Source organism: Pristis pectinata, chromosome 3, assembly GCF_009764475.1.
Source record: "Pristis pectinata isolate sPriPec2 chromosome 3, sPriPec2.1.pri, whole genome shotgun sequence".
In the NCBI taxonomy this organism is placed as follows: Eukaryota; Metazoa; Chordata; class Chondrichthyes; order Rhinopristiformes; family Pristidae; genus Pristis; species Pristis pectinata.
In genome coordinates, this window is record NC_067407.1 from 135,641,571 (window position 1) to 135,668,512 (window position 26,942).

A 26,942-nucleotide genomic window follows, 5' to 3' on the forward strand; every position below is an offset into this window, starting at 1 on the left:
TCCTACCTTTTAAATTTTTGACTCAAATTGATAAGATTTATTCTATAGGTCCAATATGAGGAAGGTGAGGGTCTGTAAAAATCCAATTATATAGATTACTAAATTTTGCACTAAGACACTCTGCTTTGAATTACCAGGATCAGTTTTGGTAGTTGTACTACATGGAAATAAAAGGGTTCATTCTGGGTCACAATGATTCACATCTCAGCAATCACCTGTACAGCATTGAAAGGGGCCAGGAAGTAATTTTATTAATCTGCTCCCATAGGTGGGAATGGTAACGGCCAGACAATCTGAAACAATTTATTTTGCAAGTGTGGAAGAAAAACATTTTAGAACTTGAGGCCGATGTACAGATAATTTAGTTCTGTATTCTTTACTGTTCTTACCACCAGGTGATGCTAAAGAGCTATGTAAACACTAATGGTTCCAGTGGTGGCATTCAAGTTGACAGTATTTCCACTGATGTGTGTTACTAACGTTTTGTTCGCCATGTTCTGACTGAAGCAAATTTGCCTTTGTGAGTTATCAGAAAGCTGAACACTGCAGAAGCTGGAAATTTAAAATAAAAACTACTTTGATGAAAGTTTATTAATCTGCATCATTAATGATTTCACTCTGTACAGGTGCTCCTGAGATTGCTAAGCATTTTCAGCACTTTTTGTTTCTATTTCTATTCTGTATGTTGTCCCAGTTGTTTTTTTCCAAAGAACCTTTTTCTAGCTGATTCCTGCAGTTGTGTGACGGTAGGTCATGGAGTAGAAATAAAACAAAACAACAGCTGAAACAACTCAGAGAGGACAAGAGGTTTTTCAATTGGGGAAGGGCTAACTACGAGGCTATAAGGAGAGAACTTGGGAGTGTAAATTGGGATGTCCTTTTTGAAGGAAAATGTACCATGGGGATGTGGTTGATATTCAGGGATCTTATGCAGGATGTTAGGATAAATATGGTCCCGGTGAGGCAGAGAAGGAATGGCAGGGTGAAGGAACCATGGGTGACGAGAGAGGTGGAACGACTTGTTAGGGAGAAGAAGGTAGCATACGTGAGGTATAAGCAGCAAGGTTCAGACAGGGCCCATGAGGGAATATAGAGTAGCGAGGAAGGAACTTAAGAAAGGGCTGAGGAGAGCTAGAAGGGGGACATGAAAGCGTTGGCTAGTAGGGTTAAGGAAATCCCAAGGCCTTTTCAAGTACGTGAAGGGTAGGAGGATGGCTAGGGTAAAGGTAGGTCCGATTAAGACAAAGGTGGGAGAATTTGCCTGGAGGCGGCAGAAGTGGGAGAAGTTCTGATGAGTACTTCTCTTCGGTAATTCACCAGGGAGAGGGGTCTTGATGATGCGGAGGGAGTGCTGGTAGGGGTAATGTTCTCGAGGTTGTAGATATCAAGAGAGAGGATGTGTTGAAGTTGTTAAATAATATTAAGACAGATAAATCTCCGGGGCCTGATGGGATTTTCCCCAGGCTGCTTCGAGAGGCTAGGGAGGAGATTGCTGAACCGCTGGTAAGGATCTTTGAGTCCTCGTTGTCTACGGGGGTGGTGCCGGAGGATTGGAGGGTTGCGAATGTGGTCCCCTTGTTCAAAAAAGGTAATAGGGATAGGCCAGGGAATTGTAGGCTGGTGAGTCTCACGTCTGTGGTGGGTAAACTGTTAGAAAGGATTCTAAGGGATAGGATTTATGAACACCTTGAGAATCATGGACTGATTAGGGACAGCCAGCATGGCTTTGTGAAGGGAAGATCTTGCCTCACAAGCCTGATAGAGTTCTTTGAGGAGGTGACCAGGAAGATTGATGAGGGCAGTGGGGTGGATGTGGTTTACATGGATTTTAGTAAGGCATTTGATAAGGTTCCTCATGGTAGGCTTCTTCAGAAGGTCAGAGGCCAAGGGATCCAAGGAAGCTTGGCTGTGTGGATTAGGAATTGGCTTGCATGTAGAAAGCAGAGGGTTGTGGTGGAAGGAGTGCCCTCGGATTGGAGGGCAGTGACTAGTGGTGTCCCGCAGGGATCGGTTCTGGGACCTCTACTTTTTGTGATATTTATAGATGACTTAGATGAGGGGGTGGAGGGCTGGGTTAGTAAGTTTGCGGACGACACTAAGATAGGCAGTGTTGTGGATAGTGTGGAGGGCTGTCGGAGCTTACAGAGGGATATTGATAGGATGCAGAGCTGGGCTGACAAGTGGCAGATGGAGTTCAATCCGGAGAAGTGTGACGTGGTACACTTTGGAAGGACAAACTCCAGGACAGAGTACAGGGTAAACGGCAAGGTACTTGGCAGTGTGGAGGAGCAGAGGGATCTGGGGGTTCATATTCACAGTTCATTGAAAGTTGCCTCACAGGTGGAAAGAGCAGTTAAGAAGGCCAATGGGATGTTGGCTTTCATAAGTCGCGGGATTGAGTTTAAGAGCCGCGAGGTTATGATGCGGCTTTACAAAACTCTAGTTAGGCCACACTTAGAGTACTGTGTTCAGTTCTGGTCGCCTCATTATAGGAAGGATGTGGAGGCATTGGAGAAGGTGCAGAGGAGATTTACCAGGATGCTGCCTGGATTGGAGAGTATTGAATATGAGGAGAGGCTTAAGGTGCTAGGGCTTTATTCACTGGAAAGGAGGAGGATGAGAGGAGACATGATAGAGGTATATAAAATATTGAGAGGAATAGATAGACAGTCAGCGTCTCCTTCCCAGGGCACCAATGCTCAAGACGAGAGGTCATGGCTTTAAGGTTATGGGTGGGAGGTTCAGGGAAGATGTCAGAGGGAGGTTTTTCACCCAAAGAGTGGTTGGTGCATGGAATGCACTGCCTGGGGTGGTGGTGGAGGCAGATACATTGAACAGGTTCAAGAGCTTGTCGGATAGGCATATGGAGGAACGTGAGATAGAGGGATATGCAGGAGGAAGGGGTTAGGTAGTGTGAGGGTGGTCTGATGGATGGCACGACACGGTGGGCTGAAGGGCCTGTTTTGTGCTGTATGGTTCTATGGTTCAGGCAGCATCTGTGGAGGCAAAGGAATGGTCAATATTTCGGGTTGGGACCCTGCACAAGGACTGAGACAGAGGCTGGTGGATGATACATGGAAACGTAGGATGAAAAAATTGGGCAGGCGGAGCCAGGTCAGGGGAGGGGAGGGGGAAGGTAGTGACGCAGCTGGAAAGTGATGTGGAACCAGATAAGGGAGGGATGGTGGGCAGGTAAAACTAAATGTGGGAGGGGAATAGAAAGGGTAGACCAAAGCAAAAGAAACCCAGGTGTGTGGGTGATGGGCAGATGGGGGAGGGTAACAAATCTATAATGGGGAGGGGGGGGGAATGGAATTGTTGAACAAAGAGAGAGAATCTAGGTGGAGGACCTAAGAGTGGTAAAGGATCACTGGGTACCTAAAATTGGAAAATACACAGCATTGGTGTTGTTGGCTACAAAGGTGGAATATGAAATGTTGTTCTTCTAGTTTGTATTTGGCCTTGCTGCACAGACATTTTGAATTTTCCAATTTCAGATGCTACTTGACCCACTGAGTTCCTCCAGCAGTTTTGTTTTGCTCCAGTTTCCAGCATCTGCAGTCTCTTGCCTCTCCAAAGTGTAGAGAGGTCTCACCACAATTGTAGAGTGCCTTGATGATACCACACCATCACATCAGTCATACGAGAAGACTGAAAATATTTAGCAGGCATAATGGGTAGATGCAGGAAGGATTTTCTGCTGCCTGAGGAGTCCTAGAACCAGGGATCGCATTTTGAATAAGCTGCAGGCCATTTTTGACCAAAATAGCAAGAAATTTCTCCACTCAAAAGGTGATGAATCTTGGGAATTCTCTTCCCATGAAGGCTGTGGAAATTCAGTCGTTGTTCACTCAGAACAGTGGTCAATCGGTTTCGGATAATAAGGAAATTGAGGATATGGTAATCGAGCAGGAAACTGGTACTTGCGGTGAGAGATCAGCCCTGATCTTATCGAATGGCAGAGCAAGCTTGAGGGGCCAGGTGGCCTAATCTTGCTTTACTAATATTCTCATGATAAGTAACATTGCTCCTAGTATTTTTATTGGCATTGATTGTGGACCATGGTATTTGTGGTGTGTTGCTTGTTAGGCAGTCCTTCAGGATTGAAGAAGACTTCCTTTGCTTCACTTTTGTGAGTTCTCAGAGTGGGCAGCAGGGTTGCCTGATAAGGAGGGCAGGGTGGGTAGGTTTTGAGGTGGTACTCTCTGCTGTTTATGCAAAGCTTCTCTGTGCTCCTGATGCATGGTCTTGAAGTCTTAATCCAATCCCAAATGTTTTTTCCCTACTTTGAAGTGGTCGTGGGTCTGGATTTGCAAGGGTCAGTGGAGGTGTTGCATTTTCTTCAGTAGGTTCTGAGTATATCCTTAAATCTTTCCCTCTGTGCACCTCGTAATCCCTTCCCATGACAGAATTTGATATAGAATGTCTGTTACATAGTGGTGTATAGAAACATAGCAATTAGGAGTAGGTTATTGGGAGAGGTTGAACTGGCTAGGGCTTTATTCCTTGGAGAGTTGGAGACTGAGAGGTGATCTTATAGAGTGTAAAATCATGAGGGGCATAGATAGGGTGAATGCATGCTGTCTTTATCCCAAGGGGGAATCAAGAACTAGAGGGCATAGGTTTAAGGTGGGGGTGGGAAGATTTAATAGGAGCTCGAGAGGCAACTTTTTTTTTACACAGAGTGGTATGTATGGAATGAGCTGCCAGAGAAAATGGTTGAGGCAGGTACAATGACAGCTTTTAAAAGACTGTTCGGCAGGTACATGGATTGGAAATGTTTAGAAGGTTATGGACCAAACACTGGCAAATGGGACGAGCTTGGATGGGGCATCTTGGTCAGCATGGTCCAGTTGGGCCGAAGGGCCTGGTTCTATGCTGTATAATTATGAGTAGGCAATACAGCCCTTGGAGCTGCATCTGCCATTGTGATCAAACAAATTCAGTACCCTATTCCAGCTTTCTCACCACATCCCTTGATCTCTTTTGCCATTAATACTGTATCTAACTCCTTTTTGAATATATTTAATGATTTGGTCACAACTGTGCTTTGAAGTAAAGAATTCTACAGGGCCATCACTCTTTGGGTGAAGAGATTTCTCATCTCAGTCCTAAATGGCCTATCCCATATCCTTGGACTTTGACCCATGGTTCTAGACTTCGTTATCGGGAACATCTTTCCTCCATCTAATCTCTCCAGTCCTGTCAAGTTTCAGTGAAGTCTCCTCTCATTCTTCTGGTGAGCATAAGCCCATTTGTCTCAATCTATCTTCAGACATCAGTTGTGCCACCTTTGCTACACTCACTCCATAGCAAGGACATCCTTCCTTGGATAAGGAGTCTAAAACTGCACACTCAGTCTGATCTCTCTGAACAACTGCAGTCAGACCTCCCACCTTCTGTACTTGAATCCTTTCATAATGAGGTTCAATGTACCATTTGTTTTCTTAACTGCCTGCTTCACCTGCATGCTTACTTTCATTGGTGCACACAGGTCTCACTGCACCTCTTTCTTTCTTAACCTCTCAGATAATCTACCTTTTTAGTTTTGCCACTAATGTGGATAACCTCATGTTTATCCACGTTACAGTACGTTTGCCCACTTACTCAACCTCTCTGCATCCCCCTCACAGATTACACTCCTACCAGCTGTGTCATCCACAAACTTAGAGCTATTATGTTTAATTCTTTCATTTAAATCATTAATATGTGGTGAATTCTGGTGGGGGTACCACTGGGTTCAGCTGAGGTCCAAGTGCTGAACCCAGTGATACCCCACTAGTCACTACCTGCTCCTTGGAAAAGGACCTGTTTGTTCATGCTCTTTATTTCCTGTCTGCCACTAGCTCTCTTTCAGTAAGTTACCTCCAATCTCATGTGCTTTAATTTTACATATCAATATCCTATGTGGGACCTTGTCAAAAGCCAAAGGTCCAAAGACACCACTGGTTCTCCCCATCCACTCTACTTATAACATCCTTAAAAAATTCTGGTAAATTTGTCAAACATGATCTCTTTCCTAAATCTATGTTGACTTTGACCAAGACTTTCAAACCATTTAGGTATTTTTAGTATTATGGTATATTTTCTAATATACCGAACTATTGATGTTTAATACTATAGTTACATGTTCAGTGATTGACAGCTAATTAAGTTTACTTTTGAAGCAGTCAATCACTTACTTTTTAAAAAAAAACTCGTGGACCACCAGTTAACCTGTTTTGCCATTGTTGATTTAAGGGATAGATGTTGGCCAGGACTGGGAGAACTGCCATCTTCAGAACAAGCAATGAGGTTACCTGGGAGCGCACTCTAATGTCAGCCTAGTAATGCGCTTATCTTGGAGTGAACCTTAAATCTACAACCTTCCTAATCAGAGGTTCAACTAAGGTGTTTGTTGTTTCTCACCATTCTCCACCTTTTCCCTGCCTTTCCTCGATCCCCTTCCTCTGTTTGGAACTGTGGTTTTATTGGAGATTAAAGCACAAAATAGGAGGAGGAATGGGACCAAGTCTCCCCACCACCCCCCCCCCCCCCAATACCATTCAATATGATCATGGCTGATCTATGCTGGCCTCAACTCCTCTTCTGTGCCAGTTCCCCATAACCCTCAATTCCTCGATCTTCCAAATGTTTATCAATCTCCACTTCAAATATATCTAATGATCTGGCCTCCACCAACCTCAGGGACAGAGTAATCTTGATGTGCACTATCCCCTGGAAGAAGAAATTACTGCGCACCTCCGTTTTAAATGATGTCTCGGGATTGATCCTTTTGAATTTTGGAATTTTCTGTAATGTCCTTCAGTGAGATCATGTAACCTGCAGTTCTTAGTCTGGTTTTAGTGACTTCTTCCAAAGTTCAACCCCAGAAAATCTTTTCTCAAATAGTTAAGGTGTACCTTCTAAATATTTTCCTATGTCTTGTCAATATCATGCAACTTTAATTAACATTAAAATTTTTTCATTGACATTTTTTCCTGCCTTTTCATTCAAGGCGTTGGAGGATGCCTTTCTATGCATAGACAGCAAGCTGACGGAAGAAGTGGTAATCAAAGAGCTTGCCCAAACTCGCAGGGTCGACCTCGGGAGATGATGGCGAGAAGGTTGCTGATGAAGGATGATGGTAAGTTGGAACTAAGCTGATTTCTGATGGAGTAGAACCTATTCACGGGGTTGAGGTTCACCTGAAGAAAAGTCATTTGTAAACATAGGAGTATGTCATAAGTATAGTGGTGGTAACTTGTTTTTTTTTGCCTTCTAAGAAGTTGAGTGTGTGGGGGAGTGTTCCTAAAAACTTTGATTTCAGTTTTGGTGTGTGCCAGATGATTTGATGTGATTAAACCAGTTTACCACAGAACTACTTTTACAATTAATGTTTTTTTTTCCATTTCCCATCTCTTCCCACATAGCCCCTCGCCCAAACTAAAATAAAGAAGAAACTCTACTTTTAAAAGGAATGATAAAATATCTTTTATTAGTACATCAAAACACAGTGAAATATAGTCTTTTGCATAGAGTGTTCTGGGGGGCATCCCACAGTGTCGCCACGCTTCCGGCGCCAACATATGCCCACAATTTCCCTAACCCGTACGTCTTTGGAATGTGGGAGGAAACCGGAGCATCCAGAAAAAACCCACGCATTTAAAGAACGACTGATAAAACAACTATAAATGGGGTTATAAATAGAGACTATAAATAGAGACAGTGATGTATCTCAGCTAGAGAGGGAGACAGAAAAACCCAATTGAATATATTTTGTTTTGAGAAAGACCATCTTGAGACATTTATAGCTGTAATTTGTATTGGTTTTTCCCTCCTTGCCCCTAAATGAATTTGGTGCAATGGAGTAAATGTACAATTTAAAACTATCTCTCACAACAGGAAAATAGTACAGAAGCAACTATCCCAGCTTGATTCTCTGTTGGCAATACACTTTTTGAAAAGAATTACCACCCAGAACTACATATATTTGCCAACGTCTTATGTATTGATATTGGTTATTATTGTCTCATACATCGAGATAGTGAAAAGCTTTTGTTTTGCATGCCATTCAGACAGATTAATGCCATAATTACATCAAGGTAGCAGAAAAGAAAGCCAAATGAATAATGATGTTACAGTTAGAGAAAAGTGCAGTGCAAGTAGACAGATAAAGTGCAAGGGCCACAATGAGATTGGGAGATCAAGAGTTCATCCACTAACATCTTGCTTCATTACTAATTTCTGTACTGTTCTTATTGCCAGTTTTATACTTTACCCCCTGTGTATCAGTTGATTTCAGTGTTGTGCTCTTTATTAGCATTCTTTTCTGATACTCTGCTATGGTCAAAGCTGTGTTGATTTAAAATCAGTAAATAGCTTGAAGATAAATATGGAAAGAGGCAATTGATCCAAAGGAGTAAAGTATAAAATTGGCTTGAGGAGCAGAACAGTAGATAGTAATGAAGCAAAGATATTAGTGGATGGGTATACACTCCTAAAGAACAGTGTAAATTTGGACTGTCTGTCAAAATATGAAAATTTTGCTATGCAGGAGCACTTTAAGGTAAGTTTTCATGAAATTGTATATTATTGTTTGGGGTAGTGATGTGTATATGTGCACCAGCATTGTAAATGCATCCTCCTCCTTTTCACCCCACCTTCTTTAATTTTCGGTTAACGTTGTTTATTTGTTAGTAACTAATAAGTACTTTTATCCTTCAGTTGATCATGAAGAGACTGCACTTTTGCATGAAGAGGCTACAATGACAATTGAAGAATTGCTCACCCGATATGGACAAAACCAGAACAGTACCAAACATGCGAAGAGCAAAACTTCATCTGCTATCAAGAAACCACTGTCCAAAGTTGGAGATAAAAACAAAACTGAGAAGGAAATTAATGGTGAGCTGGAGAGTAGTGAAGTCAGCATGAGCGAAACGGAGAGCAAAAAATGGGAAAATCAGAAGCAGCTGCAGGAATCTCCTCGAGCTCTGATTGTGGGGGGTGAGGAAGCCTGAGTTGGGGAATGGGAGCAGCAACCACTGGATCCAGTTCAGATAAAGAATCTGCCAAGGCTGACAAGAGCTCAGAAGAGGCTGTCGTGTCATCATCCACAGCTGATGCTGGGCCATCCTGCTCCTCGTCTGATAAATCTCAGCGAGCAACCAAGTCAATGTTCTTTGAGGACAGTGAGGATGAATCTGAAAGAAGCAGAGGAAGAGGAAGAAGATAGCGAAGAGGTAGCCATTACATCTTTATTTTATTTGTTAACTTTTGAAGAGCAAGAGGGAATTGGAGTTTAGAGGTGGAGATTGAAGTTGTGTATTTTTTGTGAGTCCTGCTAGTGAAGTGCTCAGAAGTATCAAAAGTTACTTTGTCTCTTGAACAAAAGTTAGCTTTACTCAGTATCTGGCTTTGGGCCTCGATGAGTTGTACTGCTTTTATGATTGAAATTGGGTACTGGAGCACCTTTCTTCCTTTTTGGCCTTTATAACTGCTTACACACCCAAAAAACATTCCTCTATATAGCAGAACAATAAAGAGTGTAAGAAAAGGGAAAATGTAGGCTGTTTGGGAACCTCTGGCATGTTCTACCATTCAATAAAACCAGGCCAGGTCTAATGTTGGCCTCAGGCTAGAGCACTGCTGATCTCAGACCACCTACATACTCATCCAAGTCTTTTATATTACAAACAGCAACTTCTGCACTGTGTCCAGTGCAACCATATCTTTCCTATAGTGTGGCAACTAGAACTGCATAGTGTTCTGTACTCAGTGTTTTATACAGTTGCAACATAACATCCCAGCTTTTATACTCTATGCCCCGACTGATGAAGGCAAGCATGCCATTGCCTCTTCAACCATTCCAACCAACCTATGTTGCCACTTTTGGGGAACTATTGGACTTGAACCCCTAGTTGAACCTCTGTTTATCAACATTCCTTAGCATCCTATCATTTACTGTATATACCTCTCATCGCCTATTTTCCTCCTCTTTATTTGAATTGGTTATTATTGTCACATGTACTGAGATACAGTGGAAAAAACATCATTATACATTGCCACCCATACAAGATCATTCCAAACATAAGTACAGGAAGTCCTGGGTTATGAGCGCCCGACTTACGAATGCCTGTACTTAGGAATGGCGGGAAGAAGGCACGGAATTAGGCACAGAACGGTTTGTCTGTCAGTGTTGACTTTTTCCAGGTGATGGAGGTGGCGAACGGCTGGATTGTGGATTTCATGTGTTACAGTCCTGTACCACTAATTTTGGTCACCAGCCCCCTCTCACCGCTGCCCCCACCCACCATATCTATCTCTCTATCTATCTCTATCTCTCTCCTCCCTCTCTATCTATCTATCTATCCAGCACTCACTCTCCCCCGACAGGTCATCCCCGGGTAATTGACCGAGATCCATTTCTACAGATGTCCTTAGTTGATTTTGTCCGTCAGTTGGAAAATACACAAAATTCACTCGATGTTGTAACTGTACCTCTACAGTACTGTACTGTAATGAATGACACCAATAATGCGCACAAGACTGATGACGGTCTTCACGTGTCCCCGGCAATAACAAGTTATGCTGTATTTTAAATTGCTTCACATTGTGTGGAATTATAATGAAACTGGAATCAAAATTCCATTTGGATTTTAATATATAGCAATAAATAACTGAAGCTTGTAGTGATTTAGGACTAACTGACACTAGATGTGAACTGTACATAACTGTTTCTGACTTGCATACAATTCACCTTGCGAACAGACTCAAAAAACAGAACTCGTTCGTAATCCAGGGACTTCCTGTACACTGATGTAGTACAAGGGGAAAAGCAATAACAGAATGCAGAATATAGTGTTACAGTTAGCATTACAGAGAGAGTGCAGTGCAGTTAAATAAGGTGCAAGGGCCACAATGAAGTAGGTAGAGATCTCAAAAGTTCATCTTTATTGTACAAGGGGTGGTGTTCTCCTTCTGCCACAAGTGTATGGATTCTGTGAACTGACTTATGAACACATGGTTCTCAACACCATCTAGAATGCTCCTCAATTTTTGAACTCTTGTATCAGGGATTCTGAAGAGTCAGATGGGATGTTGCATAATTTCTTGGAGGGTGTTGCACACATCCTTATGTCTCTTTCTGTCCACCTGATAAACTCATTCTGAGAGAGAACTCCATGTAGAGTGTCTATGTTGGTTATGTGAATGGCATGGCCTGCTCGATGAAGCTGACTGCGTAATTAAGGTCTCGATACTGGAGAGGAGACTGGGGTTGGTTCACTTTGCAGTGAATTTGGAAAATTTTGTTGAGGTAGTGTTGGTGGTATCTCTCCAGTACCTTGAGCTGGCTGCTGTTGGTAGTTTAGAATCTCAGAAGCATATAAGAGTGCAGGGATCACTGCTACCTGGTGAGTTTGTACCAGGTTTGAAGTCTTGATCTTCAAATAACTATTTCATCAAATGACCAAAGGCTGGGCTGGTGCATTAAATGCAATGATAAAATTTTGTGTCATCTCCACTCATTAATCTTTACAACATTATGTGCCTTCTCTCATTATCCTTAGACCATAGAACACCAGAAAAAACAGACCATTCGGCCCTTCTAGTCTTTGCAGAAATATTATTCTGCTAGTCCCATTTACCTGCACCCAGTCCATAACCATCCAGACCTCTCCCGTCCATGTATCTATCCAGTTTATTCTTAAAACTCAAGAGTGAGCCCACATTTACCACATCAGCTGGCAGCCCGTTCCATACTCCCACCACTCTTTGAGTGAAGAAGTGCCCCCTAAACCTTTCCCCTTTCACCCTAAAGCCATGTCCTTGTACTTATCTCTCCTAATCTAGGTGGAAAGAGCCTACTCACTAACTCTGTCTATACCCCTCATAATTTTATAAACCTCTATCAAATCTCCCATTCTTCTGCAAGGAATGAAGTCCTAACCTGTTCAATCTTTCCCTGTAACTCAACTCCTGAAGACCCGGCAACATTCTAGTAAATCTCCTCTGCACTCTTTCAATCTTACTGATATCTTTCCTATAGTTAGGTGATCAGAACTGCACACAGTACTCCAAATTTGCCCTCACCAATGTCTTATACAACCTCACCATAACATCCCAACTCCTATACTCGATACTTTGAGTTATGAATGCCAGGATGCCAAAAGCTGTTCTTACAACCCTGTCTACCTGCAACACCACTTTCAGGGAATTGTGTATCTGAACTCCCAGACCCCTTTGTTCTTCTGCACTCCTCAGTGCCCTATCGTTACTGTGTATGTCCTACCTTGATTTGTCCTTCCAAAATGCAACACCTCATACTTGTCTGCATTAAGTTCCATCTGCCATTTCTGGCCCATTCTTCCAGTTGGTTCAGATCCCTCTGCAAGCTTTGAAAGCCTTCCTCGCTGTCCACTATGCCTCCAATCTTAATATCAGCAAACTTGCTGATCCAATTTACCACATTATCATCTAGATCATTGATATAGATAACAAACAATAATGACCCCAGCACAGATCCCTGACGCACACCACTAGTCACAGGCCTCCAATCTGAGCAACAATCATCCACTACCACTCTGTCTTCTCCCACACAGCCAATTTCGAATCCAGTTTACAACCTTTCCAAGGATACCTAGTGTTTAACTTCCTTAGTTAGCCAAGTTGGATCAGACTTTGAGTTTTTATTCTTTAATGGAGGATATGATGACTGAGGATTATAAAATATTTCCTTCAATCCTCTGCATACTGCAGATTGACAAATTGAAGTTTGGATAACCCTTGTTCTGGAATCATTGCAGGTTGAACAACTTCCCGTTAGTTCTGAAGATTAGCTCCACTCCAGTTTAAAGTTTGTTGGAGTGAGATGCAGTACTGCAGCAAGAAACATAAGAGAAAAATCTTGGGGCAATGACTGAGCCTTGTTTCATTGAGAACAGTTCTATTGTAGATCTTTTGCTCAATATCATGGAATAAGCATCATGGAACAAGCTTACGAATTTCTATGGGTAGCTGGTGCTCCACAATCCCTCCAGAATGATTGGAGTCAAAGGTTTGAGGTTGAGGAAGGCCAGTATAGTGGCTACTGCTGTCCTCTGCAATTGTCTTAGATAGTTGTGTGGTGAATATCACGTCCACTATGCATCTGGGTGGACAGAATCCACACTGATTCAGGGAGAAGCATTGGCCACTGGGAGGAGGTGATCGAGGAGGACGCCTTCCTTGTTTGAACAGCCAGAGTTTCCTGTATAGTTACCACATTTGGACTTCTCCCTTCCTGAAAATGGTCATGGTTATGGCAGTTCTGAGGTTCCCTGGAATATCCTTATTTTCCTGGATGTGAGCACTGAGGCAGTGGATTTGTGACTGAAGTTCATCACCACCAAGATTCGGGGTCCAAAGGCAAGCTAATTGTCACATGCACAAGTACATGTATGCACAGGTGCAATGAAAAACTTCCTTGCAGCAGCATCACAGGCACATAGCATCAGATACATAACATTCACAAGAAAAACATAAATTATACAAGAAAGAACATAATTAGACAAAAGGTCCATTGTAGTGCAAAGTGGTCATAGTGTTGCTATACTAAGGTAGTGATTAGGGTTGTGCAGGTTGGTTCAAGAACTGAATGGTTGAAGGGAAGTAGCTGTTCCTGAACTTGATGGTGTTGGGACTTCAGGGATTTGTCTGCTCCTGAAATTTTGTTGGTTTTGAGTTTAGATGTGGCCTTCTCGTTGGTCAGGGGTGGCAGCGAGGCTGGCCTGAAAAGGCTGTTGTGGGATGAGATTTGTGTACGCTCAGAAGCCAACCTCCATCCTTCGACACTTTCACTGAAGCATACAAGAGGATGGGTCTTAGCACCTGCAAAACAAAGGCCTCTGCCAGTCTGCCCCTAGTGCACCACACTGCCCTCTGACAATAAAGGTTCTTGGGGAGGTCCCGGAAAATTTGGACCATTTGCCTTATCTAGCGAATGCAGACACTGAACATGTTGGTGAATATCATTATTAATTTCCCAGCACAGCCCTTGGTTGATTGAAGAAAAGGGTGTTTGAAGATTAAGGACCTCAGACTCGGTTCATGGTTCAGCAGCAGGAGAGATTCGTGCCTTCCTAAGCCTTTGAGGCTTAAGGCATCTCAAGGCACTGGAGAAATGCAGCCAATGCTGTCACTGCAAAATTTTCTAAATTTCTTTGAAGAATAAGCAAACCAACATCATTGTCCTTTCCCAAACAAACATCCCCAGCATTGAGACCTAAATTACACCCAGTTGGCTATGTTGGGTAGGCCACATCATTTGCACACTGGTCACCCGAATTGGGCATTCTATTCTGAGCTCTGTCAGAGTTATACAGCACGGAATTGGGCCCTTCAGCCCAACTTGTCTATACTGACAAAGTTGTCTACCTGGGCTAGTCTGATTTACGTTCGTATGGCCCATATTCCTATCCATGTACTTGTCCAAATGTCTTTTAAACCTACCTCTACCACTTCCTCTGGCAACTTGTTCCATTTACCCACCACCCTCTGTCATGGGAAGAGATTAGCAAGCAGACAGACGAAAAGGTTCAAGGATGTGCTTGAGGCTTTCTTGAAGTAAAACATCCCCACTGAATCCTGGGAAACCTTGACCTATGACCACTCTAAGTGGAGAAGAATCCTTCAGGTATTGAGAACCTTGCCTCTTCAGCATTGCAAGTACACACAGTCCCTGCATGAACAACAGAAAAAGCAGACTAACTTGCAAGTTACACATACACATCCGGTCATTCACCATCTGCCCCATCTGTGGAAGAGTCTGTGGTTCCCACGTTGATCTCATCAGCCACAAAACTGGAGTGGAAAAAGTCATCGTCAATCCTGAGGTACTAAAGAAGAAGGAGATTTCCCTCAATAACTGTCACTACTTGTCTACCTTTTAATCTATTTTCCCCATCCTCTTTGACCAACCCTTCTACCATTCCCTTGCAGTTGCGTTACTTAAGTTCAAGGCATTAGTTTCAGAGCTAAGTTTCATACTTGCAAACTGTATGAATTCTTTCAAGCTATGATCACTCTTCCCACAGGAAATGTAAGATCATTAATTAATCCTGTCTCGTTACATACTAACAAATTTGAAATAGCTCAATCTCTGGTTGGTTCCACAATGTGTTAGAAATAACACTAAATGCACTCTGTGAACTCAACCTTAAAGCTGTCTTTGCTAATTTGAATTAGTCAATCTCTCTGAAGATTAAAGTCACCTCAGTTATTATAGAGTCATAAAGCAATACAGCACAGATACAGGCCCTTCGGCCCAACCAGTCCAAGCCAACCACGGGTGCCCACCCAACTAGTCCCAATTTCCTGTGTTCGGCCTATATCCCTCAAGGCCTTCCCCTCCATGTACCTATCCAAGTGCTCCTTAAATGATGTTATTGTACCCGCCTCAGCCACTTCTTCTCACTACCCTCTGTGTGGAAAAAGTTGCCCCTCAGACCCCTTTTAAATCTTTCCCCTCGCACCCTAAACCTATGCCCCATTAGTTTTGGACTCCCACACCCTAGGGAAAAGACTGTTACTTTATTTATGCTTCTCATAATTTTAACATGTTTGTGTCCCAAACATTCTACATCTTGATATTTTTAACCAAGATCATTTCTCACTACGTCACAGATCTTAGCCTTTAACACAGCTGTTTTTCCCAGCTCTTCCCCTTAAATTCAAATGTGTGATTTATAACGAGAAAGATGACTAGGAGCTTTAACCTCATAGCTTTGTTGAGATATGTTATACCTTGTTAAATACTCTCAATGATGTTACTACTATTATAGGTCACTTCAAAAGCTATCAACTTACAGATCCCTTACTCAGAATATACAAGTGTTCCTCAGATTGTCATTTTGAGTTGAAACGTACTTTCTCAAGTCAGCTGACTAGTTCAATGTTTCCTATGACTGTTGCTTATCTGCCTCAAACTGCCATTACAGCAGTACTTCTAGCTTCTCCCACACTTCCTCTTCATTGGTCACCTGTGTAGGTCCAACATCAGCTATCTAATTGCAAAAATGCCCCATAATTCTGGTGGATCACTTGAGTCCCCATTCTCCTGGTATCTTGATTACCATTTTGCACCTGTATCTTCATGGTTGACTTCTGTAAAAAGTTTTTTTTCCCCAATAAATTTACAATGTCCCCAGATAATCAGTCTTTCATGATAGTCTTTCATGAGTTCGGTGCTGCTCTCTTATAATTCAAATTTCTTGTCCTTCATGTTTCCACATTTGTACTTTTCCTTAAAGTTTCATTGCACAATTTAACCATTTATATCCAGAAGGATAATCCCTCACAGCTACCCCAGCTCGTTATACTTCATGCCTTATTTCTAAAGTGTGAAGTCACTCAGAATATTTAGTTTTCAGACTTGGTCACCTTCCAACTATCAGATGAGACACTTTCATTTCTATTTGTGTTATCAAATTATCTATCTTATTGTGAATGCTGCACTCTTTCAAATAAAAAGACTTTAGTTTTGTCTTTTTCCATTTTTGATTGCTCTGCATCTGCAGGGGAAATCTCTTGGGTTTGTATGCTCTGTACTTTCCTGTTCCATTCTGGTTTTTATTCACCATTTTACTACCCTGCACAATTACCATGTTCTTTCTCTTTGACACTCCAAGTTACCCTGATGTGTGCCTACCCACACCACCACCACCACGGCAATTTAAGATCTCTCTACATTCCTCCCACGTATGATCTGGTCAGCGGTGTCGTGTGACATCATGTATCCAGGCTCCTGGTTCCAGCCCTAATCAAATGAAACTTGTCTCAACAGAGCAGTTTCCTCTTTCTCCAGCACTGGAACAAGTGCCGCATGAATTGAAACCCATTCTCCCATAGCTAGTTTTTGAGTCAAATGTGTTTATTTACATTGCTGAGCTGTGATTGCCTGACTTACCAGTGGAACTACACAGCTTCTTTGAACAAGTCAAGTTTCACAAAATCCTCATGTAAAAGCATTGTAATATCAGCTTCCAGATTTGGGCAGCCGTTTTTTCCCTTTGGATTACAGTTTCTTCCTTTTTCAAAAGCAAAAGCCTTTGGCAGATTTCAGTTCCAAAGGGGTTGGTAGATTGCTGTACATTGCCAGATCGGTTTTTTCCTATGTGTTAATACTGATGGGCTAATCTGATCCCTGTGTGCTCACAGCTTTACCATGGTTAGATAAGACTAAATAAGTGTAGACACCACTCAGACCTGAGATTGTTCTCATCTGTAGCATGTTTGAGCTCTTCAGTACTCTGAAGCGGTAGCTTTATTACTAAACCAATTAATGTTGCACAACTACTGCATATAAAATGAGGAATCTACCACAGCTGGAGCCACTTCTAAGTCTCTTGGTTTAATCTGAAAGCATGTAAATTGTATAATAGGCTTCTCAGTGTTTTTGACAATGAAGCAATTGTGCGCAGACATCTGTTGCTGTTAAATAGATAGTTCAAAGGCAAAATGTTGCAAATGCTGAAAATATGAAGCGTCAGAAATATTCAATAGGTCAGGCAGCGTCAGTAGAGCAAGAAACAAAGTTAATATTCCAGTTGATATCCTTTCAGATAGGGAGCATGCATTTCCTTCATGTCAATCTATTTCAGTTAACGCATACTTGTGAAATTCAATGAAATGTTATAAATAACTTCCCTACTTCTCTTATTTACCAAAATAATATTTAAATGAACCTTGTGGTTACTCTGATTTAGTTGAATTCTTAGATGTACTTTCTAGTGTTGCTGAAAAATAATAGAAGCTTTTCTCACTTCTCCATCAAGACTTGCTTTCTGCTGATCAAAGATGTAGCTATGGATTCTCATGGGCCCAAGCTACACCTTCTGGTGGGATATGTAGAACCATAATTTTTGTTTCAATCCTTCTTGAGCCTACTCCCTCAATTCTTTATCCATAAATTGATGGCTGTATTGGCTCTGCTTTCTGCCCTCATACAGAACTTAAATTTCATCATTTTGGCTGCCAAGTTCCACCCTGCTCTCACCTTCATGTAGTCCATCTCTGACTCTTCCATTCTCTTCCTGGATCCCTCCATCTCCATCTCAGGAGACAGGCTAGCCACAAACATCCATCCATCTACAGACCCACAGCTATTGTGACTTAGCTTCTGTCCACCCTACCTCTTCTAAGGACTTCATTCTATTCTCCTTGTTCCTCTGTCTCTGTCGCGTTTGCTCTGAACAAACATTTAGTACAGGTGACTCTGAAATATCTTCCTCCTTGAACCATGGCTTCTCCTCTACCATAGCAGACAGAGCCCTTGACCACATCTTATTAGTTCCTGCATCTCTGGTCTCACCTCTTCTCCTCCTGGCTGGATCAAGAATAGAATTCCCCTTGTCCTCTCCTTGCACCCCAATGGACTTAGCAATTTCCACCAGCTCCAAAGAGATCTCACCTCTGCTCTCCTACCAGCATTCCCAATTTCCCTGGAGCAACAAACAATCTGCTGGAGAAACTCAGTTGTGGGAGGGCTAGTGGTTTGTCGACGTTTCAGGTTGAAACCCTGCAACTCAAGTCTTGTCTCTAGTATGCTCTTCCATGCTCACCAACCAACCCTGTCTTATGGCACTTTCCCCATGCAACTGCAGGGGATGCAACACTTGTCCTTTCTCTTCTTACCCTCTCACCATCCTGGGACCCAAACAGTCTTTGCAAAGGTTTCAGCCCAGGTGTAGTCTTTCAGTCCAGCTGAAGGGTCTTGACCCGAAACACTGACTGTCCATTTCACTCCACAGATGCTACTTGACCTGCTGAGTTCCTCCAGCATTTTGTTTGCAGATGAAGCAGTGATTTACTAGTATTTCTTCCCATCTGATGTACTATATTCTGTGTTCACAGTGTAGCCTAATCTTCACTGGAAAAACCAAACACAACTTGGGTGATCCCTTCGCAGACCACCTGTGTTCAGTCTGCAGGAGTTTCCAGTTGCCTGCCATTCCACCATCCCACTCTCACTCTGACTTACTTGTCTGTAGCATCATTTAGCAACAGTGGCAATGCAAGCTCGAGCAACACCTCATCTTCGGTCACTTTAATTCATTTGGTTTAGTCCTATTAGAGGGATTCCTTTTATTCCTTGCCTTGCCTCTATTGCTAAAAGCTATCTTGTTTTCTCTTTTATCTAGTTCTGACGAAGGGTCTGTATAACCTGAAATAATAACTGTTTCTCCTTCTACAGGTGCTGCCTGACCTGTTGGGTGTTTCCTGCATATTCTGTTTTTATTTAAGATTCACTCTGCAGTTGACTGGCTCTGCTATATTTAATTGGAGTCTGTTTAATGTTGGCCCTAATGACAGTGTGTGTTTAATTACCTAGAGTTAGCTTCCCTTTACTCTGAGCACTATGTGGCCTAATTGAAGTAGGTTATTTTTTTCCTTCAACTACTTTAGGAGCTTACAGAATGTGAAGTCTCCAGCTGGGACATCTAATCCTTTCCAATACATTGAATTGAAATCTCCCTGATTAAGAATTCTTTATAGTTATTGTGTTGTATATTTTTCTGCTATTACGGCCATAGGAACATTGAGTTGCTATGTGATTTGAGCTTTGTTGAAATCTTTCGTTGGCAGGACTGCAGTGAAGAGGAGGAGGAATACAGCAGTGAAGGGGGTGAAGAGGAGGAGGAGGAGGAAGAGGATGAGGAAGACCAAGAAGATAGTGATGATGCAGAAGAGGAAGAGGATATTATGTTGCCTGGAATGGATGGTAAAGAGGAGGTAGGCATGGTCTTGTGAGTGCTCCCTGTAAGTTATAAGATTGTTGTGAGAAAAGGTTCTTTGGGGTCTCAAAGGTAGAGGACTCTAGACACGGTCTTTGGAGTTTTTTAAAAATGATTTAATCACAGACAAATGCGGGAACAGAATGAATGGGAACGGATGCACACTTGCACACGCGGGAGATCGTGAAATGTGGGGGAAATCGCAGTGGGGATGAGGTGCGCACAGACACACACACAGAGACAGAGAGAGAGACAACTGGTTACAAATGATCAGGGAAAACAATACGATGCCTGAACACCCTGACTCTGGACAAGCATCGGCTCTACACTACCAGGAATCTACTCAGGATGCTCCTAACCCCTGTGGAAGTGCACACTCTTACCAATTGTCCCTTCAGCGTGGTTTCGACTCCTGCAGCAATCAAAGAGAGAGAACCACGTACATGTGTCATTCCTTATTGTGCTGGAGAGCTGAGTGGAGCCATTTCAGGTAATTCAAAAGGTCCAATAGGTCGTGGCCAGGTACAAAAGGTGTGTACTAATCGGTGGGTGGAGCCAGACCTTGATTGACAGTGGTGTCACTTTTAACCAGTGCTCAATGGTGTCACGTGACAGCTATGACCTTTCACACTACAGAGATGTTATGCTATGATGTCCTGTTGTCCCTTTTACTGAGATAAACTTCAAACATATATGCTGTGAATACAAATGGATGAATTAGAAGCAGGTGTGGGCTACTCAGCCCATTGAGCATGCTGTACACTATTCAGTAAAACAGTGACTGATCTGATTGTAATTTCTCACTTGCCCTGGTAACCTTTTAACTCCTTACTTATCAAGAATTTAACTCTACCTTAAAAATATTCCTTGCCCTTTGAGAAGGAGCATTTGAAAGACTCTCCACCCTTGCCTCATCTGTGTTGTTCTTAAATTCAAACAATAGAGGAAATATCAATTCCACATCTACACTTAGAAGTGAGTTTAAGGAAATTTAATTCAGCAGTAAAGAGCAAGGTGAAGTTTGGCTGTGTGTGTACTACAGTCTGCCAAGCCCAATGTGAGCTCTGTTGCCCTTGCAACTGCTACCATTGCAACCTGCAGTGCAATTAGATACCCAAAGTAAATTGTTTTAGCCAATTCTGGCAAAGTAGAAGCAAGTTATTTTTGGACACCATTAGGCGTAATGATGTTCTCGATGCTGAATGCCAAAAAGAGTACTGAAAGCACTTCATATTTATTCACTTCAGTGGACTTCCTAAACATCAAATTCAGAGCAAATTAGTGTTCTGAAACAAGTGTCTCTTAATTGTTTTCTCATAATGGTGCTGCACCAGTGGGTGGCAATGTTGAAACTTATTCTGGCTTATCTTGCAGCTTTCGTATCCCTTTTCAGGGCATCCAAAAGATCTCTACAGCAGTCATTACTTATGAAGTGTAGTCATGGTTGCAATTGGGAAGTGTGACAGCTAATTTCTGCTTGACAAGATGCCACAAGCAATGTTGCAATAGAAAACAGATGATATGTTTTAATGGTGTTGATTGAGGGATAAATATTGGCTATGAGAGTGGGGGAGAAGAGCTCTCCTACTTCAAAATGTGCCAAGGAAACAATATGTACACTTAAAGCATGGCTCATATCTGGCTCATCCATAAAGGATGTTCCTCCAGTGCCCTCAATCTGTTATTGCACTTTGTTCCCTGCACTCAGCTGGAGGATAATCTAATAGTGTGAACATTTTCCTTATCCTCTGCCTTTTCTCTTATTTATTTTCAACATTTTCTTTTTCTGCTGCTCACACAATGGGATCATTTTTAGTTCCTCCACCGTGACCCTGGCTGAGATTAGCAGATGGCGCACTGGGAACTGAAGTTTGCATCTTCCTTCTCTGTATGATCACTTTTATCAGTAAAATAAAGGAAATAATTGGAGGTAGACCTGCAAAAGAATTAGATAAAGTATGAAAAATAACATCTGGTTTAATTTCAAAATGAACTCTAGCTTTTTAGGTTTTTTTGGCATCTCAGAACAAATGACTTCAAGTCAAATGTAACCCCAGAATTTTTTTTGTCCAAAGTTTCAGTGGGATCAAAATTGACAGAGTATTTCTGTTGCTAGGTATTATAGGACAAATGTGAGATGAAGTATATTCATGATCAGACTATTGTTTTCTATGTCACAAGTAGAAATACCTGGAGATCTCGTTGCGATTATATTCCTCAGAAAATTAATGTTTAAGAAAACAGGTCCATGCATTAAGCATTGTTCAATCTAGAACGTAGCCGTCATCTTTTTTCAAGATTTACTGTACAGTGTCACAGCTGAAAACGTGAATCGGTCATTAAAGTGGTTTTTGTCTTCCAGCCTGGCTCTGACAGCGGGACAACAGCTGTTGTGGCACTGATCCGTGAGAAGCAGCTGATAGTAGCCAATGCTGGCGATTCCCGCTGTGTTGTTTCAGAGTGTGGCAAGGCTATTGATATGTCCTATGACCACAAACCAGAAGATGAAGTGGAACTGGCCAGGATTAAGAATGCTGGTGGAAAAGTTACTTTGGATGGGAGAGTGAATGGAGGGTTAAACCTCTCTCGAGCAATAGGTAATCATTTTTGTTTCACTTTTGTTTTGGTCCTCTTCATTGTTGTTCTCCCCAATTATACATCGTACCATGAAACCTGCTGACCTTCCCTTGAATGTCTTCATGATCTCTTTTAGATTACAAGCTTGCAACTTCCTCCTGCATGTTTCTTGTCTCATGAATTGCCTCTGTATTTACAAAGTAGTCTCTCCACAACAAGTTGCTAATCTCCATTAGCGGCTCGCTGAGAAATTTGCGATTACAAATTTTGCTTCACCTTAAAACCTGACTTGAACTTGGGGGAACTGAAGGTGAGGTTGGGGGAGGTAAATGCATGCTGGCACTAGATGAAAGAACCAAGAGTGCTGGCCAGGTTTGTTGATGGGGGGGGGGGGGGGGGGGGGGGGGGGGGGGGGGGGGGGGGGGGGGGGTATAGCAAGCTGTGGTGAGAAAACAGGCTGCAAAGGGATAGAGACAGAACAAGAAGTTGGCAGATGGATTATAATATGGAAAAATGTGAGGTTATCCATTCTAGAAGGAAGATTAAAGCAGGCTATTATTTAAATTGAGTGAGACTGCAAAATGTTGTGGCAGAAAATGATTGAGGAGGCCTTCTATGTGAAACACAACGGGTTAGCATGCCGGTAAGGCACATAATTAGGAAGACTAATGGAATATTGGCCTGTATTGCAGGAGGTATGGAGTATTTAAAAAAAAAGTTTTGATGCAGCTTTTCAGGGTACTGCTGAGACTGCACCTGGAATACTATGTACAGTTTTGGTCTCCCTATTAAATAAATGATATGTTTACATTGTGCAGTGATTATTCACTAGGTTGAATTGTGGGATGAGTACTGAAGAAGACTGAGCAGGTTTGGTCTATACTCATTACGATTTAGAAGAATGGGTGACACATGGGTGCAGCTAGAGGAGTTGCTGTCTCACAGCTCTGTTATTCAGGTTCAATCCTGACCTCCAAAATTGTATGTGTGCACGTTCTGCCTGTGATTGCGTGGATTTCTTCCAGGTGCTCCAGATTACTTCCACCTTCAAAAGACATGCAAGTTAGTATACCACTAATGTAGGTGAGTGGTAGAATCGGGGACTGTTGATGGGAATGTGGGGTAAATAAAATGGGATTAATGTAAATGTTACTTGATGGTCAATCTGGACTTGGTGGGCCAAAGGGCCTGTTTACGTGCTGTATGACTACATGTGATTTTACTAAAATATTCTGATTCTCAGATGTTGACTGGGGTTTTTCTCATTGGGGAGAAGGAATCCCTTCTCTAAGAGGATCATAAATCTTTGTGGGATTCTCTATCCCAAGGAGTTATGGTAGCAGAGTTATCAATTATACTCAAGGTAACGATGTACAGATACTTGATCCACAGGAGAGTGAGAGATATGGTGAGAGAGCAGAAAGGTGGTATTAAGGCCAAGATAGAATCAGTCATGATCCTGCTGATTGGCAGAGCAGGCTTCAAATGTTAATGGGTTTAGTCCTACTCCTATTTCTTACGATCTGTATTGTAGTTCTTGTAGTGCGTAATTCAAGGCTGCATATTCATGGTTGTATAGAGCATTAGTTGAATCGTATGGGTAAAGGAAGATATATCGTCAAAGAATTCTTTATAAATTGAAAGGTGTTTCAATTCCTTACCAATGTTAAACAGTACAACAAAATTCAATCTAATCAAAAGAACTTGTCCAACTTGAAATGTGTGCATAGTTTTGTACCAGATTTCCCTGAAATTCTAAAACTTCAAGTTGAAACTTGCTTTTGCTTGAGTGCTAAATATTATCACATGCCCTTTTATAATGTACGTTTTTTTCTGAGATGCTGTGATACCAAATACATCAGACTAAATTTTAGGATAGGGGACGTAGTGGATGCAAGTCTGGATTTGTTCACCAAAAAAACCAAGTGGCATTAGACCGAGTGATATGTTCCGGCACAGCAACTTCTGGGATGTGGGTTCAAGTCTGTCCAGACTTTTGGGCAGAAAAGTCCTCCCCCCCCCCCCCCCCCCCCCCCCGTGGAAAATTTGGGCAGGTATAACCCTGAAGTATTCATCCCACACAAAACTTGCTCCCAATTTATGACAACTTCATTCAAGAGCTGACTGCAGTCTTTTTTAATTACATTTCTAAGCATTGGCCAGTAACAGGGTAATCAATTCCAGAAAAACTCAGTTTGAAGAGTCGTCCATAATCTCGTTCCATGGAGACTTATTTGCAGTACAATACCTGATCCTTGTGAAATGGGTTAAACGCAAACTTCCATTTGCTTATCAGCTTTACCTGTCAGAGGACTCTTAAGCAATCATTTTTGGTATCATTTACATGATGCTTGCTGCCAGCATTTGGGAGGGTGGGAGGTTAAGGGTTAATCCCAGTTATATATCTGTTGCCCTTTCAAGCTTGTGTTTTGTATTTTCTGTCTCTAACATGTTGTAGTTTTCTGATTGGCATGCAGATTACTTCTCCAGAGCAGTACAGAGGTCATGGTAAAGGTCAAGAAGTTGTTAAGCAGCTTAAATTTAGAATAGAATTTTGGAAAATGACCCACTCCAAAATGAATAGTAATCAAGGCAGCTTTATTTTAAAAAAAATGTTTAATGTCTAGTGTACAATCATCACGTAGGAGTAGTGCCTTCTGACAGTTACTTGCAACTGTTGTTACAGGTGATCACTTCTACAAGAGGAATAAAAATCTTCCTCCAGAGGAACAGATGATCTCAGCGCTACCTGATCTCAAAGTGTTGACGTTAAATGATGACCATGACTTCATGGTGATTGCATGTGATGGAATATGGCAAGTATTGATTTGTTGCTTTTATTATTTAATGAAATCCAGGCCCTTCCTTTGTCCCTCTAATTTACCTTGATATTATTGAAATTGCAGGAATCCCCTGCTTGAAATTGGAGGGATAGAGTTTAGCAGTCCCAATTTCTTAAAAGCAGCAGCCTGCAATGTCGTTAGATGTTATTCTGGGGATCTATATTTGCTAAATGTGAACAAGTTAGGTTTTTATTCAAAAGGGTTGGTGACCATTGGGCTGGGTCTTGTAATGTTTACAGTTTTGATTTTATTCAGTTTATTGTATTATTCAATTGGCTTCTGACCATCTACCTCCATCACTTAGCCTGCCTGCTATATCACCATCCACTGCCAAAATACATCCATGCTACTATCTACACCTCTAATACAATTTAAAAAATGTCACTACATCCTTCAGCATTGTTCTTCAGACTCTTTGTCTCTGTCAGCCCACAGTCACCATATCCTATGCTTGATTTCCATTCCTCACATATTGAAATTTTTGTCTCTCTCTCAGTTTTATTTTGCGTAGCCCATCCTGAGCACTCTTCTGGATTCTTATTCAATTTGAGCTCCCTCAGCCTCTTGCTGGTGGATATGTTTTCAATCAACTTGACTAAATTGCCAGCAACAACAGGAATACTGCAGAAATAAAACCAACACTGGAGTTCACAAGAGCCCCCTTTTTTTTAAAGATTACATCTCACAACCTGTTGATTCCAAAACAGTAAGAAACACACAATGTCTGTGGCATGCAGAATGCACTGAAATCCACCATAATCAGCACCTGTGAAGAGACTTTTGACTTGGCTTCCCTATCAGGAAGGAAGAATCAGGACCAGTTTGATGAGAATGACTAAGAAATCCAGGAGCTAATTACCTTTTGAGGTTTGGTATGAAAAAGGGAACATACAGAGCAAGTTTATAAACCAGAATGATTTTTGTTGAGTGTATGGAACCAAAATCTGTTTTACCTCACAAGCAAGTTCTTTCATTGTAATTGCTTTACTGAGCAAAGAATGCAATAATTGGGCCAAGTTTAAAGTCCTGTAGGAACAAGTTACATCTAACAGCTTAAACTAACAGCGATTATTAAATCAAGTCAGTTAGAAAGATGTACATAGAGCTACTTGGGATTCTGATCATGGTCTGGAAGTGCACCTTATACTTGGCTCCTAGACTCTGAAATTTCCAAAGACCCATGGTCCTACCGACTAAGAGCCAAGAAAAACAGACACCCAGTTCCGGACTTGCCAGTCTGAGGAATCAGCCTCTCAGCACCTTCTTTCACAACCAAATTTCTTAATTTTATCCTGGAAAATTATAAATCTAAGTCTTTTGGACTGTAGATGACCTTCCCAATGCTGGAAGAATCTACATATGTCATGGTTATCAGCAAGTTCCTAAACCTGTCTTCATTCTACCCACCATCTGTTGCTGGGATCACAGATTTTCTGTTGGCCTTCAGTTTCCTGCTGAGCTTTTCTTTTCATTTGAGGAATGGTGGAACTTTCAGTCCTTATGTGTAGGATTAATTAGCTCCTGGTTGTTCTCTTCAAGTAGTGCTGATTCTTTCTAATGGGAAATACAGGAATTGAGCTACTCTTAAGTGCAAATTAAGTTGTCTGTGAGTCACTGCCTAAGAAAATGTCTCCATGCCCAGTCTTTGAGAACTCCAATGTTGATTTTTCTTGTGGCAACATTCTTGTTGTTGCTGTCATTTTGGGGCTAAGATGATGGAGATAACGCATTAGACCGTGGTTAATTCAACAGACATTAGTACCTATCA

At 41.9% G+C, this 26,942-nt stretch overlaps 2 protein-coding genes across 2 annotated transcripts in view; one reads left to right on the plus strand and one right to left on the minus strand.

Moving 5' to 3' along the window:
- Positions 1-26,942, minus strand: part of LOC127568883 (keratinocyte-associated protein 3) — a 440,350-nt gene that overhangs the window by 133,619 nt on the left and 279,789 nt on the right. The window lies entirely within an intron of this gene.
- Positions 1-26,942, plus strand: part of ppm1g (protein phosphatase, Mg2+/Mn2+ dependent, 1G) — a 54,717-nt gene that overhangs the window by 19,672 nt on the left and 8,103 nt on the right. Inside the window, 9 exon segments of the mRNA XM_052013122.1 lie at positions 6,998-7,069; positions 7,072-7,126; positions 8,707-8,907; positions 8,910-8,981; positions 9,018-9,190; positions 9,192-9,224; positions 19,606-19,752; positions 22,117-22,351; positions 25,018-25,147. Of these exon segments, the coding sequence (XP_051869082.1) occupies positions 6,998-7,069; positions 7,072-7,126; positions 8,707-8,907; positions 8,910-8,981; positions 9,018-9,190; positions 9,192-9,224; positions 19,606-19,752; positions 22,117-22,351; positions 25,018-25,147 (1,118 nt within the window).